The sequence below is a fragment of the Nicotiana sylvestris genome, chromosome 6, assembly GCF_000393655.2.
Source record: "Nicotiana sylvestris chromosome 6, ASM39365v2, whole genome shotgun sequence".
Lineage (NCBI taxonomy): Eukaryota > Viridiplantae > Streptophyta > Magnoliopsida > Solanales > Solanaceae > Nicotiana > Nicotiana sylvestris.
Window position 1 is genome coordinate 60,215,779 of NC_091062.1, and position 15,270 is coordinate 60,231,048.

At 38.9% G+C, this 15,270-nt stretch overlaps 1 protein-coding gene across 1 annotated transcript; it reads left to right on the forward strand.

Moving 5' to 3' along the window:
- The first annotated feature begins 11,428 nt into the window (after positions 1-11,428).
- LOC104210777 (polygalacturonase-like) lies at positions 11,429-14,918 on the forward strand. The gene is made up of 4 exons (XM_009759741.2): positions 11,429-11,873; positions 12,337-12,626; positions 13,643-13,868; positions 14,494-14,918. Exons 1-4 carry the CDS (start codon positions 11,439-11,441, stop codon positions 14,719-14,721), a joined length of 1,179 nt encoding a protein of 392 aa, XP_009758043.1. The 5' UTR covers positions 11,429-11,438; the 3' UTR covers positions 14,722-14,918.
- Positions 14,919-15,270: the final 352 nt, after the last annotated feature.

The following is a 15,270-nucleotide window of genomic DNA, read 5'->3' on the forward strand; positions in this document are numbered from 1 at the left end:
AATCACAACTATACATAATGATGTTCTGAAATATACAACACTATTACAACACTTATGCGAACTTCAAATGGGAATGATTAACTATAGTCGTTATGTCAAGCATACTACCCTGTTAAATAACTAAAACAAAACTGAAATTTAAACTAATAGATTTAAACGAGTAAAAGACATAATAATAATCCCAAACTTCATTTTTTCTTCTAATGTTCTTTTCACAACATGAGTCTTAAAAATATGTACCTGGAAATGAGGGTAGAAGAAGTAAATTTCAGCAGTGACAACAGCAACAAAACAACAAAATATACCAGTGTTTCCACAGATTTGAGCAACAAAATAGGACCCGAGGAACCCAGATGCACAGGAGCAAATCTTCTTAAAGAATTTCAGATTTTAAAACCAAGCAGTATCAACAAACAGACCCGGACAAATTCCAGAAAAACAATGTTTCAGATTTTCTTTTTCCTTTTCTATTATCTGTTTCAGACTCTATGTGTATATGAGTGCTCTATTTTCTGTTTCTTTTTCTATTTTTCTTCTTTCTTTTCAGATTTCTGTTTCTGCTTCTGTGTGTTTTTCCTCTCTTAATTTCTGTCCAGATTTTCTCTCTGTCTCTCTCTGTGTATATGTATTTCTGTGTGTGTTCATCTATTTCTCTCTCTCTTAAAATCAGATCCCTCTCCTAATGTCTGTCCCTGTATTTATACAGGTCTGCCCCTTTCCTTTTAGTGCTGCCTGGACCCCCTTCTTCTTTTAAAAAACCAGAAAATCATATCCAAAATCTGCTTTTAACTACTTTAAATCCCATTACAAATCTTTTTCCTGATTTTCAGTACTCCCATTACCCTTTGTTTCCCATTACTACATTAAATAAGAGCCATTAACACTCCACTATCAGCACACCACTACCCTCACTGTTTCATTCCCAATAGTACCCCTGAAAGCCTACTGTTATTACTGCCCTCAAAGAAATCAGAATCTGATACAAAACAGATTTTAAAATCTGTTCAAACTCGATTATCTTTCTGAATTAAACAGCTATAACCAATCCTATCAACCTCCTAACACAGTTGTATCTAACCAACCCTTGTAAACTTGAATTCAAACCCAACCTCACAATAACATTACACTGAATTCAGCATAACAATTTAAACTGAATTTCAACATTGAACTAAGATCCAAACAAATACAGGAGCATTGTCAATATACTGACAATGCCCTGAAACTTAATGCTCAGAAATCAACACATACACAACATCCTTTTGATGAACTTATTGAACTATAAACAAGGATGATTTAATTGACGAGTATTAATCAAACTGATTAATCTACAACATTTGCCAACAATCCATTTAAACAGATAAATAGATCATTTCAAACAGCATTTTCAGAAATAGTATTTTATAATATAACTAATCGACGAACTTAATCGAGTCGATTACACACATTGTAAACAAACATAACCAACAGAAACAATTCACTTATTTGATCAAATAGACTGGTATGAGACAGAATCATAGAATTAAATAAACAAAAATATGAAAAATTACACAGGTTACTAAAACAAACAACAATACATGTAGGAAACAAAACAAAAAATAGGAAAAAAAATACCTCTGAATCTTTAAACATTACCACTGGCTCAATTTGGATTCGAACTTTTGAAATCAAACAGACCTTAGTCGAAGTATTTTCAACTGAAAATACTTCGACTAAGGTCGATTAGACCCCAATCTTCTATTTAATTTGGGTAGAATCCAAAAATTTGGTATTTCTAGGGTTCTTAAAGGTTCGATTTGGGTCTCAACCATTTCTGGTCAGATTCGAGGGGAAGCAAAGATGACACAAGGGTGAGGGAGGCCTAGGGGTCATTTGGTGTCAGTTTGGAACGAAACTGGGTGAGTTCATGTTTGGCTCGAACCTTCAAAAGAAGATTCGAAGAGCTCTGAGGTGATTCGAGCCAAACAAACACCAGATCCATAGCTAGGGTAGTTAGGGAAAGCTACGATGTTAATTTAGGGGTGGTTGGTTTGGATCTGAGTTTGGCTCGAATCTTCAAATAAAGATTCGAGAACCTTCAGGAGGATTCGAGCCAAGTGGCTAACAGATTCGGATAGAGGATGGTCAGGGGGTTCAGGGGTGTTAAAGTGGTGACCGGCGGTGTTGTTGCCGCCGGGTTTCAGGCGATGGAGAGTTAAGGCGGCTAGGGTTAGGGGTGTGATTTCGGAGAGAACGATGAACAGTAGAGAGGGGGGTGTTTAGTTAGGGGGCCGGGGTAGGGATTTGGACTTTATATAGGGGAAGGGTGGATTAATCTTGACCGTCAGATCAAGCATGATACACGGTTAAGATCAGTTCATTAAACCAAACGATGTCGTTTGGTTTAATGTCAGGGTCGGGCTGAGTCGGGGAAATGGGTCGGGTAAAGGTTACGGGTAAGGGATGTGGGATCTCAATCGTTGGATGGATTTGATCCAACGGTCCTTGATAAAATGTGACCAAACGTTGTCGTTTGGTTTGGTCGAATTGGATCGGACAGGGGTATTTGGATTGGGCTGTGGGGAAGTGATTTTGTTTGGGCCTGATTTTGTTTAAGATTTTGGCCCAGATCCGTTTTGCCCATTTAATTAACTCTTTTCAATTTCCAATTTTATTCCTTAAATTCCTATTTTAATTATAAAAACAAAAATTAACTTTACAAGACATTAATCACCCTTTAACAACTATTAACACATAGACAAAATATTAATCACACAGTGAAACATTTAAAATAGAATAAATGCATATTTTTGTGATTTTATTTTTTAATCAAATATTAAATGCATAATTAAATCCTAGATATGCATGAAACATGTATTTTATTTTATTTTTCATTTTAACTACAATAAAGTAAACATTTACGGTCATAATACAAAAAATTAACAAATGTCACACAAATTCTAAAAATTGCACACTAAGAGAAATTTGTTTTATTTTTTGATTTATTTTGGAGTTGTTTTCGTGAGGCAAAAATCACGTGCTCACAACATTCTCTGTAGCACCAGCCGTCTCTCAGGCTGGGGGAGGAGCACAGACTCTCGCTACCCACACTCTAGAGCAGATGGCTCCTTAGTTTCAGACTCCGGCAGCTCAGCCAGTTGGAGTAGTTCAGCCAGCTATTGCGGCATAAGCCGCTGGTGGATCTGTCATGTCTCCTGAGGCTTTGTTGAACTTGGACAAGTTCACCAAGCTTTTCTCGGTTCATTACAGTGGGGCAGCTTTTGAGGACCCCCATGATTATCTTGACCGCTGCCATGAGGTATTGCAGAACATGGAGTAGTTGAGACCAATGGGGTCGACTTTGTTGTATTCTAGATGATAGGGTCTGCCAAGAGATGGTGGAATGATTTTGTGTTGACTAGACCAGCTGGGTCGCCTGCCTTGACTTGGGACCAGTTCTCCCAGCTATTTCTTGAGAAGTTCCTTCCTGTTACTCAGAGAGAGGACTATCGCAGACGGTTCGAGCTTTTTCAGCCCGGTTTTATGGCTGTCACTCAGTACGAGACTAGATTTGTTGATTTGGCCCGTCATGCTCTTCTTATACTTCCTACCGAGAGAGAGAAGGTGATGAGGTTTATTGAGGGAGTTGCTCAGCCTATCAGATTGCAAATGGCTAAGGAGATAGGAAGTGGGATTTCTTTCCAGGATGCGGGCAATGCGGGAGTGGTTAGGGGTCTGATAAGAGGCCTCATCATTCTGGTAGGTTCAGTGGTGCCTCATCTGGAGGCAGGGATTCTTTTGGTAGAAGCCATCCTCCCAGGCCATTTCATTTAGCAATTCAGGCTTCTCACGGTACTTCAGGTGGTCATGGCTCTCATATGCAGTATTCTGATCAGCTACCCTACAGTGCACCACCAGCTCCTATCAGTGCGCCTCCGCTCCAGAGTTTTCAGAGTGGTTACCCAGGCCGTCAGAGTCAGCTTCAGGGTCAGCAGTCTTAGAAGCCAAGGTCTTATTATACTTATGGCGATCCGAGGCACATTTCCAGGTAGGGTCCAGACAACTAGAGGGGGAGGTCGATGTATTAGAGGTGGAGGCCAACCAATAGGAGGCCGACCTAGGGATGTAGCTCAGAGTGGTGGGGCCCAGCCCCGATGTTATGCTTTCCCAGCCAGTCCTGAGGCTGAGTCATCCGATGCTGTTATCACAGGTACTGTTTCAGTTTGCAGTAGAGATGCTTCAGTTCCATTTGATCTACGGTCTACATACTCATATGTGTCATCTTATTTTGCTACGTATTTGGTTGTGCCTCGTGATTCTTTGAGTGCTCTTGTGTATGTGTCCACACTGGTAGGTGATTCTATTGTTGTAGATTATGTCTATCACTCGTCTGTGGTTATTATTAGGGGTCTTGAGACCAGCGTAGATCTCCTACTTCTCGATATGGTTATTTTGATGTTATTTTGGGGATGGATTGGCTGTCACCTTATCATGCTATATTGGACTGTCACGCCAAGACCATGACCTTATCTTTGCTGGGGTTGCCTCGCTTGGATTGGAGAGGGACTCCTGGTTATTCTACCAATAGGGTTATTTCTTATATGAAGGCTCGACGTATGGTCGAGAAGGGGTGTTTGGCTTATTTGGCTTATGTTCGTGATTCCAGTGCGGAGGTTCCTTCCATGGATTCCGTACCAGTTGTTTGTGAGTTTCCAAATGTATTTCCTGCAGACCTGCCGGGGATACCACCCGATAAGGATATTGACTTTTGCATTGATTTGACCTTGGGCACTCAGCCCATTTCTATTCCGCCATACCGAATGACCCCGCTAGAGTTGAAAGAATTGAAGGAGCAGTTGCAAGAGTTGCTTGATAAGGGCTTTATTAAGGATGTGCATAGATTATCGGCAGTTGAACAAAGTCACCATCAAGAACAAGTATCTGTTGCCGAGGATTGATGACTTATTTGATCAGTTTGAGGGTGCCAAGGTGTTTTCAAGGATTGATTTGAGGTCTAGCTACCATCAGTTGAGGATTAGGGCATCTGATGTCCCTAAGACATCTTTTCGGACTCGATATGGGCATTATGAGTTCCTAGTGATGTCATTTGGCTTGACCATCATTCATGGATTTGATGAACTGGGTGTTCAAGACCTATTTGGATTCATTTGTGATTGTTTTCATTGATGATATCTTGATCTACTCCCGAAGCCGAGAGGAGCATGAGCAGTATCCTTGGATCGTTCTTCAGACTCTGAGAGACAACCAATTATATGCAAGTTTTCGAAATGTGGAGTTCAGTTGCTTTCTTGGGTCACGTTATATCAGCGGAGGGTATTCAGGTGGATCCTAAGAATATTAAGGCAGTCAAGGACTAGCCTAGGCCCACATCAGCTACAAAGATCCATAATTTATTGGGATTGGTAGGTTACTACCACCGGTTTATGGAGGGATTTTCATCTATAGCAGCCGCGATGACCAGGTTGACCCAAAAAGGTGCCCGGTTCAGGTGATCGGACGAGTGTGAGGCAAGCTTTCAGAAGCTCAAGACAGCTTTGACTACACACCGGTGTTGGTGTTGCCCACAGGTTTAAGGCCATATACAGTATATTGTGATGCATCTTGTATTTGACTTGGTGCAGTATTGATTAGGGTGGCAATGTTATTGCATATGCTTCGCGATAGTTGAAGATTCACGAGAAGAATTATCCAGTTCATGACTTGGAGCTAGCAGCCATTGTTCACGCACTGAAGATTTAGAGGCACTATTTATATGGCGTATCGTGTGAGATGTTCATGGACCACAAGAGTTTGCGATACTTGTTCAAGCGGAAGGAACTCAATTTGAGGCAGAGGAGGTGGTTGGAGTTATTAAAAGACTATGATATCACCATCTTGTATCATCCCGGGAAGGCCAATGTGGTGGATGATGCTTTGAGTAGGAAGTCATCTAGCATGGGCAGTCTCGCGTATATTCCAGTCGGTGAGACACTGCTTGCATTAGATGTTCAGGCTTTGGCCAATCAGTTCGTGAGGTTGGATATTTCTGAGCCCAGCCGTGTTCTAGCATGTACAGTCGCTCGATCCTCCTTGTTTGAGTGTATCAGGGTGCAGTAGTACAATGATCTTCATTGCTTGTCCTTAGGGACACAGTGCAGAACGAAGATGCCAAGCAGGTCACAGTTGGAGATGATAGAGCTTTGCGAATATAGGGTCGTGTTTGTGTGCCTAATGTGTATGGACTTCGTGAGTTGATTCTGGAGGAGGCTCACCGTTCCCGATATTCCATTCATCCGGGCGCTGCTAAGATGTATCAGGACTTACGGTAGCATTATTGGTGGAGGAGGATGAAGAAGGATATTGTTGCATATGTAGCTCAGTGTTTGAATTTGTCAGCAAGTAAAGTACGAGCATCAGAGACCTAGTGGTTTGCTTTAGAAGATTGAGACCTGAGTGGAAGTGGGAGCGTATCACCATGGACTTCGTTGTTGGAATCCCACGGACTCAGAGGAAGTTCAATGCAGTATGGGTTATTGTGGATAGGCTGACTAAGTCATCACATTTCATTCCTGTGGAAATTTCCTACTCTTTGGAGCGATTGGCAGAGATTTATATCCGTGAGATCATTCGTCTTCATGGTGTGACCATGTCTATCATTTCTGACTGAGTTACATAGTTTACCTCGCATTTCTGGAGGGTAGTACAACGTGAGTTGGGTACGCGAGTCGAGTTGAGCACAACATTTCATCCTCAGAGGGACGGACAGTCCGAACGTACTATTCAGATTTTGGAGGATATGTTCTGTGCCTGTGTTATTGACTTTGGAGGATCTTGGGATCAGTTCTTGCCTTTAGCGGAGTTTGCCTACAACAACAGTTATCAGTTGAGCATCCAGATGGCTCCCTATGAGGCGTTATATGGTAGACGGTGTCGATCGCCGGTTGGATGGTTTGAGCCGAGAGAGGCTCGGTTATTGGGTACATATGTAGTGCAGGATGCCTTGGATAAGGTTAAGATCATTTAGGATAGACTACGTACAGCTCAGTCCAGGCAGAAGAGTTATGCCGACCTTAAGGTTCACGATGTGGCGTTCATGGTCGGAGAGAGAGTGTTGCTTTGGGTGTCACCCATGAAGGGTGTGATGCGGTTTGGGAAAAAGGTCAAGTTAAGCCATAGGTTCATTGGGCCTTTCGAGATTCTTCGGAGAGTGGGTAAGGTGGCTTATGAGCTTGCGTTGCCACCAGGTTTTTCAGCAGTGTATCCAGTGTTTCATGTGTCCATGCTTCGGAAGTATCACATCGATCCATCCCACGTGTTATATTTCAGCACAGTCCAGCTGGACAAAGATTTGACCTACGAGGAGGAGCCAGTAGCTATTATAGACCGACTGGTTTGTCAGTTGAGATCGAAGAGTTATCATTCGGTTCGTGTGCAGTGGAGAGGTCAGCCTGTTGAGGCAGCTACCTGGTAGTCCAAGTCCGATATGCGGAGCAGTTATCCCCATCTTTTCTCTAACTCAGGTACTTTTCTATGTCCGTTCGAGGACGAACGATTGTTTTAAAGGTGGAGAATGTGATGACCCAAAAGGTCATCTCGTGTTTTAGAACCCAATTCGGGGTTCTGATTCCTTCAAAACCTGATCTTACTTCTCCTCAATTTGCGTGCGCAGTCCGACCGCGTTTCCGGAAAGTCCTTATGTGAAAATTTGAGAAAATAATGATATTTGCCTTTAAAAGTGTTTTTAGTTGACTTCGATCAATATTTTGAGTAAACGAATCCAGACCCGTGTTTTGACAGTCCCGGAGGGTCCGTAGTAAAATATGGAACTTGGGCGTATGCCCGGAATCGAATTCTGAGGTCCATAGTGCGAGAAATAAATTTTGACAAAATTTGTTAAACTGAAATTGTAATGGTTTTAAGAAAATGGTTAATAGTTGATCTTGTTGGTATTAGGTCCGTATTTTGGTTCCGGAGCCCAGTATAGGTCCGTTATGATATTTATACCCTATTTGTGAAATTTGGCAAGAAACGAGACTGATTTGATGTGATTCAGACCTTTGGTTTAGAAAATAGAACTTTTGAACTTTCTTAAAATTTTCATGCAATTTGATGCTAAATTAGTAGTTCTAGGTGTTATTTTGGCGATTTGATCGCGCGAGCAAAGTTCGTATGATGTTTTAAGACTTGTGTGCATTTTTGGTTTGGAGCCCCGAGAGCTCAGGTAAGTTTTGAATAGGCTACGGAGTGCTTTGGACTTAAGGAATTTTGCTGGCATGCTTCAGGTCTGTAAATGCGAGCATCACATTTCCGAAGATGTTTCACATCTACGATCAGAAGGGCTGGGAGGGGACCTTCGCAATTGCGAAGCTCAGGATCGCAATTACAATAAGAACATGCCGCATTTGCGAACATCTGTTCGCTTTTGCGATGATAGCAGGCCAGGCCATTCTTCGCATTTGCGAAGTAATGTCCGCATTTGTTAGTTCGCATTTGCGAACCCCTAATCGCAAATGCGATACTTGCAACTATTCAAAAATGATTTTGGACGGGATTTTTCATTCATTCTCCCATTTTTCAAAACCGATACTTCAATAGGCGATTTTCCAAAGGTTAGTTCTTCCCCAAATCATAGGTAAATGATTCTTAACTCATTTCTTTCAATCTTTTACTTCTTTTTAAAAGATTTCAACCTAGAATCTAGGATTTTCATGGTGGAATTGGGGATTATTGTGTAGAATTAGGAATTTTTGTACAATTGAAATTTAGACCTCGATTTGGGATCAGATTCCGAAACTAATTACATATTTGGGCTCATGGGTGAATGGTTGAATGGGTTTTGGTCCGAACCTCGAGTTTTGACCAAGCGGTTCCGGGGTCGATTTTGGAATTTTTGGGGAAAATGTTAGGAAACCTATAATTATGTATTGAAATTGATTTATTTAGTAATAACTGATATCATTAAATTAATTATGACTAGATACGAGTGGTTCGAAGGTTGAAACTAAGGGAAAATTAGTGTTTGAGGCTTGAGTTTGGCCGTGGAATCGAGATAAGTATCGTGGCTAACCTTAGCTTGAGGGATCATGTATTGTTGCCTTATTTGCTATGTGTTTGGTTATTGAGTGCGACGTATATGTGAGGTGACGAGTACCTATACGTTGTTGTTGGGTCATAGCATGCGAGAGAGTCTTATCCTTGTGACTGTTGTATTCTTTATTCGTACTGTTCATACTTAATCTGGGTATTCTTCATGTTAAACAAACCTTATCATTTTTCCTGGAATTTAATATTGGTTGAGTATTGACCCAAGTTGAGATTTATATGGTGAAGTTAAATATTGAAACGAGGTTGGTTATTGATAACTCCCTTGCCGGGTTGTTATTGTTCTGTTGTTTGAGTGAGAAAAAGTGTAAAGCACGAAGGGCGATGCAATACAATATTTTGTGAGTGAGTATTAATGCACGAAGGGTGATGTCGTGCCATATTCTGTGAGTGTTAATGCACGAAGGGTGATTCCGTGCCATATTCTGAGAGTGTTAATGCTCGAAGGGTGATGCTGTGCCGTATTATGAGAGAGTTAATGCACGAAGGGTGATGCCGTGCCGTTTCTATTGTTTTCTTATGGTAAGGACGATAGTAAAAGCACGAAGGGTGATGTCGTACACATGCCATCCATGTTATTACTTCTGTTGGTGTAAAGCATGATATTTACTGCGCTTCTTTACTGTACTATTTTCAGGACTTGATATTTCTCCTCAGCATGTTTTCCCACTTCCCATTATTATCTGTTAAATTTTTGTTTGTTTTTATTTTCTCGTATATGATTTAACTACACAAGTTCATGTTATTGTCGGGTCCTAGCCTCGTCACTACTTCGCCGAGGTTAGGCTCGGCACTTACCAGTACATGGGGTCGATTGTATTGATACTGCACTCTGCACTTTCTATGCAGATTTTGGTACCGGACCTCATTGATTAGAATTGGGTTGTTGCCTTCAGTCCATCAGGAGACCCAAGGTATATCTGCCGACGTTCATAGACCCTGGAGTCCCCTTCCATTTATCTTAGTTTTCCTATTTTCTTTCATTTCGAGAATAGATGTATTTTCTTTAAAACAATATTTGTAGTAACTCTTAGAAGTTTGTGGATTTTGACATCAGATTTTGGGTAGTCGTGTAATAGTGTTTGGTCTATTATAAATTTCCACACTTCTTATTTTGTTTTGGTTTAGATTATTGTTATTTACTATTTGAATAGTGATTAGCGTATTGGATCTTTATTTGTTGGCGTGCCTAGCATTCTAAAAGTTAGAAGCCTTCACGATCCTGATGGTGGGAAAATTCGGGTCGTGACATCACATGAATATTTTAAATAATCTTGGCATGAGTTTAGAACACAGGGAAATGTATGAAGAGTGAATATGTTGGGTTCTAAGCGTTGATATAAACCATTGTCATTGGTGATGCTTGAGTATGTTTTGAAAAGTATTGTTTGCCTATGCGCTTAATTTTAAGTTGCTCGAGGACGAGCAAGAGTTTAAGTTTGGGACGGTGATAGATGATGAAAAGTGCATATCTTTTAGTATATTTGCATATTAATTCTTATGTGAGTCGTGGGATATTACACGGTTTCTGAAGTGAAATATGCTTATTATGTGTTTCTTATGTGTAGGAACGAGTTTGGATGATATATGATCAAAATATGACAATTTGACAAAAAAGAAAGAGATGGAAAGAGAGAGATAAAAATAAACATTATAATCTTTATAATTAGGAAATTATTTGGATTTGTGTTTCTTAGCGATATTGAACAACTGCAGCTAAGCCTTAGTTCTCTATGGGATTCGACTCCAGACTTGTAAACCGGATTATATTTGCAACGACCGCTTAGTCCTTTTTATAAGGCCTAGAATTGGGCGTGATCAAAGAACCTTCGGCAACTACTTTGAGAACCTGGTTTTTAGTACACATTCATCAGCTACCTTGAAGACCTAGTTCTCAGTACACGTTTACTGGACACACTTTGTTAATCATCAAAACCCCAATTCTCAACAATGCAGTGGAAAGAGGATATTTTGGCCAAGAAGTAACTATCTCGTTAACAGATCTAGTTTCTGCACCGTTTTAATTAGAATCTAGCAACTCACATGTTGATGTTGTACTCAAACAATGCAATTCTTGCCCACTTCATGTGTCTTAATATAACTATTCTTAATCCGTGACTTTCCTTCTCCAACTCTCTAAATTCAGATAAAAAAATTCTCACATTAATTGCTTACACATATCCCAAGAATTCATCTCCATCACACTACTCTACATATCTGACTACGCGACGTGGGTTTGACATTTAAGTCACTTTATATGTCTACATTAGATTCAAATCAAGCAAATTACCCAAGTATAAATATGCTCATTAATTTGCAAGTTCATACAACATTAAGCTCATCACGTTGATCAAAACAATATGGCCAACTTTAGAACATTTCTTTTGGCCCTAGTCTTCTTTTCTTTCATATCCTTATTTCTGCCTTGTTGCTCAGCCTACAATGTGGTGAATTATGGAGCTAGGGGCGACGGGAGGACGGACTCGACCACAGCGTTTCTTCGTGCCTGGTCGTCCGCCTGCAGCTCCACTAGCCCAGCTAATGTTTATGTTCCTCGTGGAACGTTTTTGATAAGAACAGTGACTTTCACCGGCCCTTGCCGGAGCAGAATTGAGTTCCGAGTAGATGGAACTCTTGTTGCTCCGGCAGATTATAACGCCATTGGCCATTCTGGGTTCTGGATTTTGTTTTATAAAGTTAGTAGGCTTTCTGTTTATGGTGGAACCATTAATGCCCAAGGAAGTGCTTTTTGGTCGTGTCGTAAAGCTGGCCGTTCCTGCCCCCAGGGAGCAAAGGTACGTTTATGTTTCTGGAAACACGTAAATATAGATAGTACAAATTAACTTATTATTTAAAGGCTCTTGTCTAATTTTGGTATACCTTAAAATGAAATAAAAAAACGTAAATCTCTACTTTTAACCTTATATTATCATTGCATGGATTAATGTTGAATGGTCATTTTGTAGCATAAATATGAATATACTCATTACAAGTTATCGGTTTTTGAGTAACAAGAGAATTTAAAAGTATTTTTTTTCTTCTGAACACGTGTAAATTCGGAGTATGGTCGGGACTCTTTACTCCCGGAAGCATAGTTTAATTTATGCATCTGAACTTGAAATTATCATCAATGCATGCAAAGTGGAGACCCTAACGGATAAAATTTCTTCTATCATGTTTTAAAAAATGCAATATGATAACAACTTTCACATTACTCTACAATATGTTCTAAACTTTTGAATTAATGAATGAATGCAGTCAATCTCATTCTTTTGGTGCGATGATGTACTGGTAAGTGGATTAACATCAGTGAATAGTCAAACAAAGCATGTGGGTATTGATTATAGCAGCCGTATTAGAGTTGAGAATTTGAAAATAAGAGCTCCAAGTAGAAGCCCAAACACTGATGGAATTCATATAGAGAATTCAAGAGGAGTTACCATCACAGGCAGCACCATCAAGACCGGAGATGACTGTATTTCCATTGGCCCTGGCTCCATGAACTTGTGGATTCAAGAAATTGGATGTGGCCCAGGACACGGCATCAGGTCAAATTAATTAAATGATTACTTTCACATTACTGTTCAATTTTTCTTTTGGCTGTCTTAATATGCTCAATATATACTTTATCCCATTTTCCTACTCTCTCCCTCCAAGCATCATGTGGCAACAAGTGTGCATCAAGGGGAAAAGAATAATAAGAGGACCAACAAACTAAAATGGCGCAAAGTCAGGTGGTACTACATATATGATTTAAGTCATTTTAAAGTTGCCAATTTAAGTTATATTAGTCTATTAAATTCTATCATATTATTATGTGATTAACTCATCTACAACATCAAATTATTAGATAAGAGACATAATTATTTGTCTATTTAAAGTGTACGATACTTTTTCTCGCGTTAGAATCTGATTCTTTTTATTGGACAAGAATAGGGGTGGCAAACGAGCGGGTCAGGTCATATATAAGCGGGTCAGACGGTTAATTTAAAAAAAACAACATAAATTATCCGACCCGACCCGTATTTGAGACGGATAAAAACGGATTTATCCGGCGGATAATATGGATATCCATATTATCCATGGCTTCTTAAATATGATCACTTATGACAGAAATTCTAGTCTTCCAAGCTTAAGGAACTCCAATTTAAGGCTTTACAAATGTAAAAGTTAAACACATTAGTTATCCATTTTCTAAGTGAATAATATGGTTCTTTATCCATATTCGACCCGTTTTTAAATGGTTCATTATCCAACCCATTTTTTGATAGATAATATGGGTGAATAACTGTTTTCTTTTAACCATTTTGCCACCTCTAGACAAGAATATATGTTTGTGAGACTTGACTTGACTAGAATCTCTACTTGGCCTTGTACCATGTTGAATTATGCGGACACTTCATTTAAAAGTTAAACTATTAGAGATAAGCAAAACACATTCAGTTATATTTACATTCAATTTTAATAATACAATTACTCAAATATGACGTCTTTGTGATAGTCCAATTATAAAATTACTTTGTGCTGAATATCATCATCTTTATAGTTTGTTTTACTCTTGCAGCATCGGAAGTTTGGGGAGCAGTAATAATGAAGCTGGAGTTGTGAATATAACAGTAACAAATTCGGTTTTCACAAAGACACAGAATGGTGTTAGAGTAAAGTCATGGGCAAGACCAAGTGGTACCTATGCTAAGAATCTCATGTTCAGAAATCTTATAATGAGGAATGTTGGGTACCCCATAATCATTGACCAAAACTATTGCCCTGATAATAGTTGCCCTCATCAGGTATATCATAAATTTATCTCCCACAAAATCATCTACTTTTCTTTTGACCACAATAAGAAGACCAAGTGTAATAACGCTAACACGGTATATGTAAAATTTATAAGGATAATTGCACCTTTCATTCCTCAGTTATTGGTAAATTTTGATTTTAGTCCTTGTGATGCTTCACTAAGCATATTTAACCTTGATCTGATTAAGATTTTGCTTTGATCCCTTTAAATTTGTTGTATTTAAATTATTTTTAGAGCTATATTATCCTGAAATATGGAGTAAGAATACACATTTAACATAATTAATGGGTTGTTAAAATAGTTTTAACAGTTAACAATTCCTCAAATTTATAATTATTCACAACCAAAAGGATGAAATTTCATATTTCAGTTAATTGAAGGTTAAATATGCTTAACAAAATTTCACAAGGATTAAAATCAAAATTTGTTGATATTTGAGGGACTAAAAGTGCAAATTTTCCAAATTTATATTACATAAATTGATAGTGACATCATTCTAATTTATCTAAATAAAAAGCACCATAAAAGAATAGCTAACATTACAACTGTCATTTATATATAAATAAACTTAAGTACTGATCTAACAGTTACTGTTTGATGTGACATGAATATAGAATTCAGGAGTAAAGGTGAGTCAAGTAACATACAAGAATGTGAAAGGAACATCGTCCACACAAGTAGCCTTGAAATTTGATTGCAGTTACACAAATCCATGCACCGGAATCAAACTGCAAGACATAAAGCTTACTCACAATGATCGCCTAAGAAGACCAGCAATATCGTACTGTAGAAATGCAAGGGGAAGACATAGCGGCACAGTCATTCCCAAGGGTTGCTTCTGAAAGAATGAAGAAAAAAAAAAGCAGAAAATGATTCGTAATTGTTAAAATTAATATGTTGTACCTTGTATTAATTAAAAGTATCTGGATTTTCTTTAAAGGATTTAGTCAAGTTATTATTTTATCTAGAGTATCCTAGGGGCCTCTGGAAAAATTAGTTTTGGGGAAGCGAAAGAATCTCCATTGTATATTGTGTTGAACAAGAGAATGATAAGAAGATAAAATACAAATATACATGTTGTTATAACAATATAGCAGCTCATTCATAGAATTTTGACATTCATGATCTGTCGTTATATATCTATTAATGGCCCCCAGTATTGTCATTTAAGAGGGGCTTGATCCTAAGACCTTGTTCCCTAGGTATAGCTATAAATAGTGGCTTCAACAACTATTGTAACATAGGAAAATTCTGACAAACTTATGCTACACACTATTCCCAAGCTAAATAACAATTTATTTTTTGTCTAACGTTATTCTTATTGCTGTCTTCAGAAGTCTTGCTCCCGGAACCAAGCTATCTGCTATTTATCTCGATTTCAATGCTAAGTC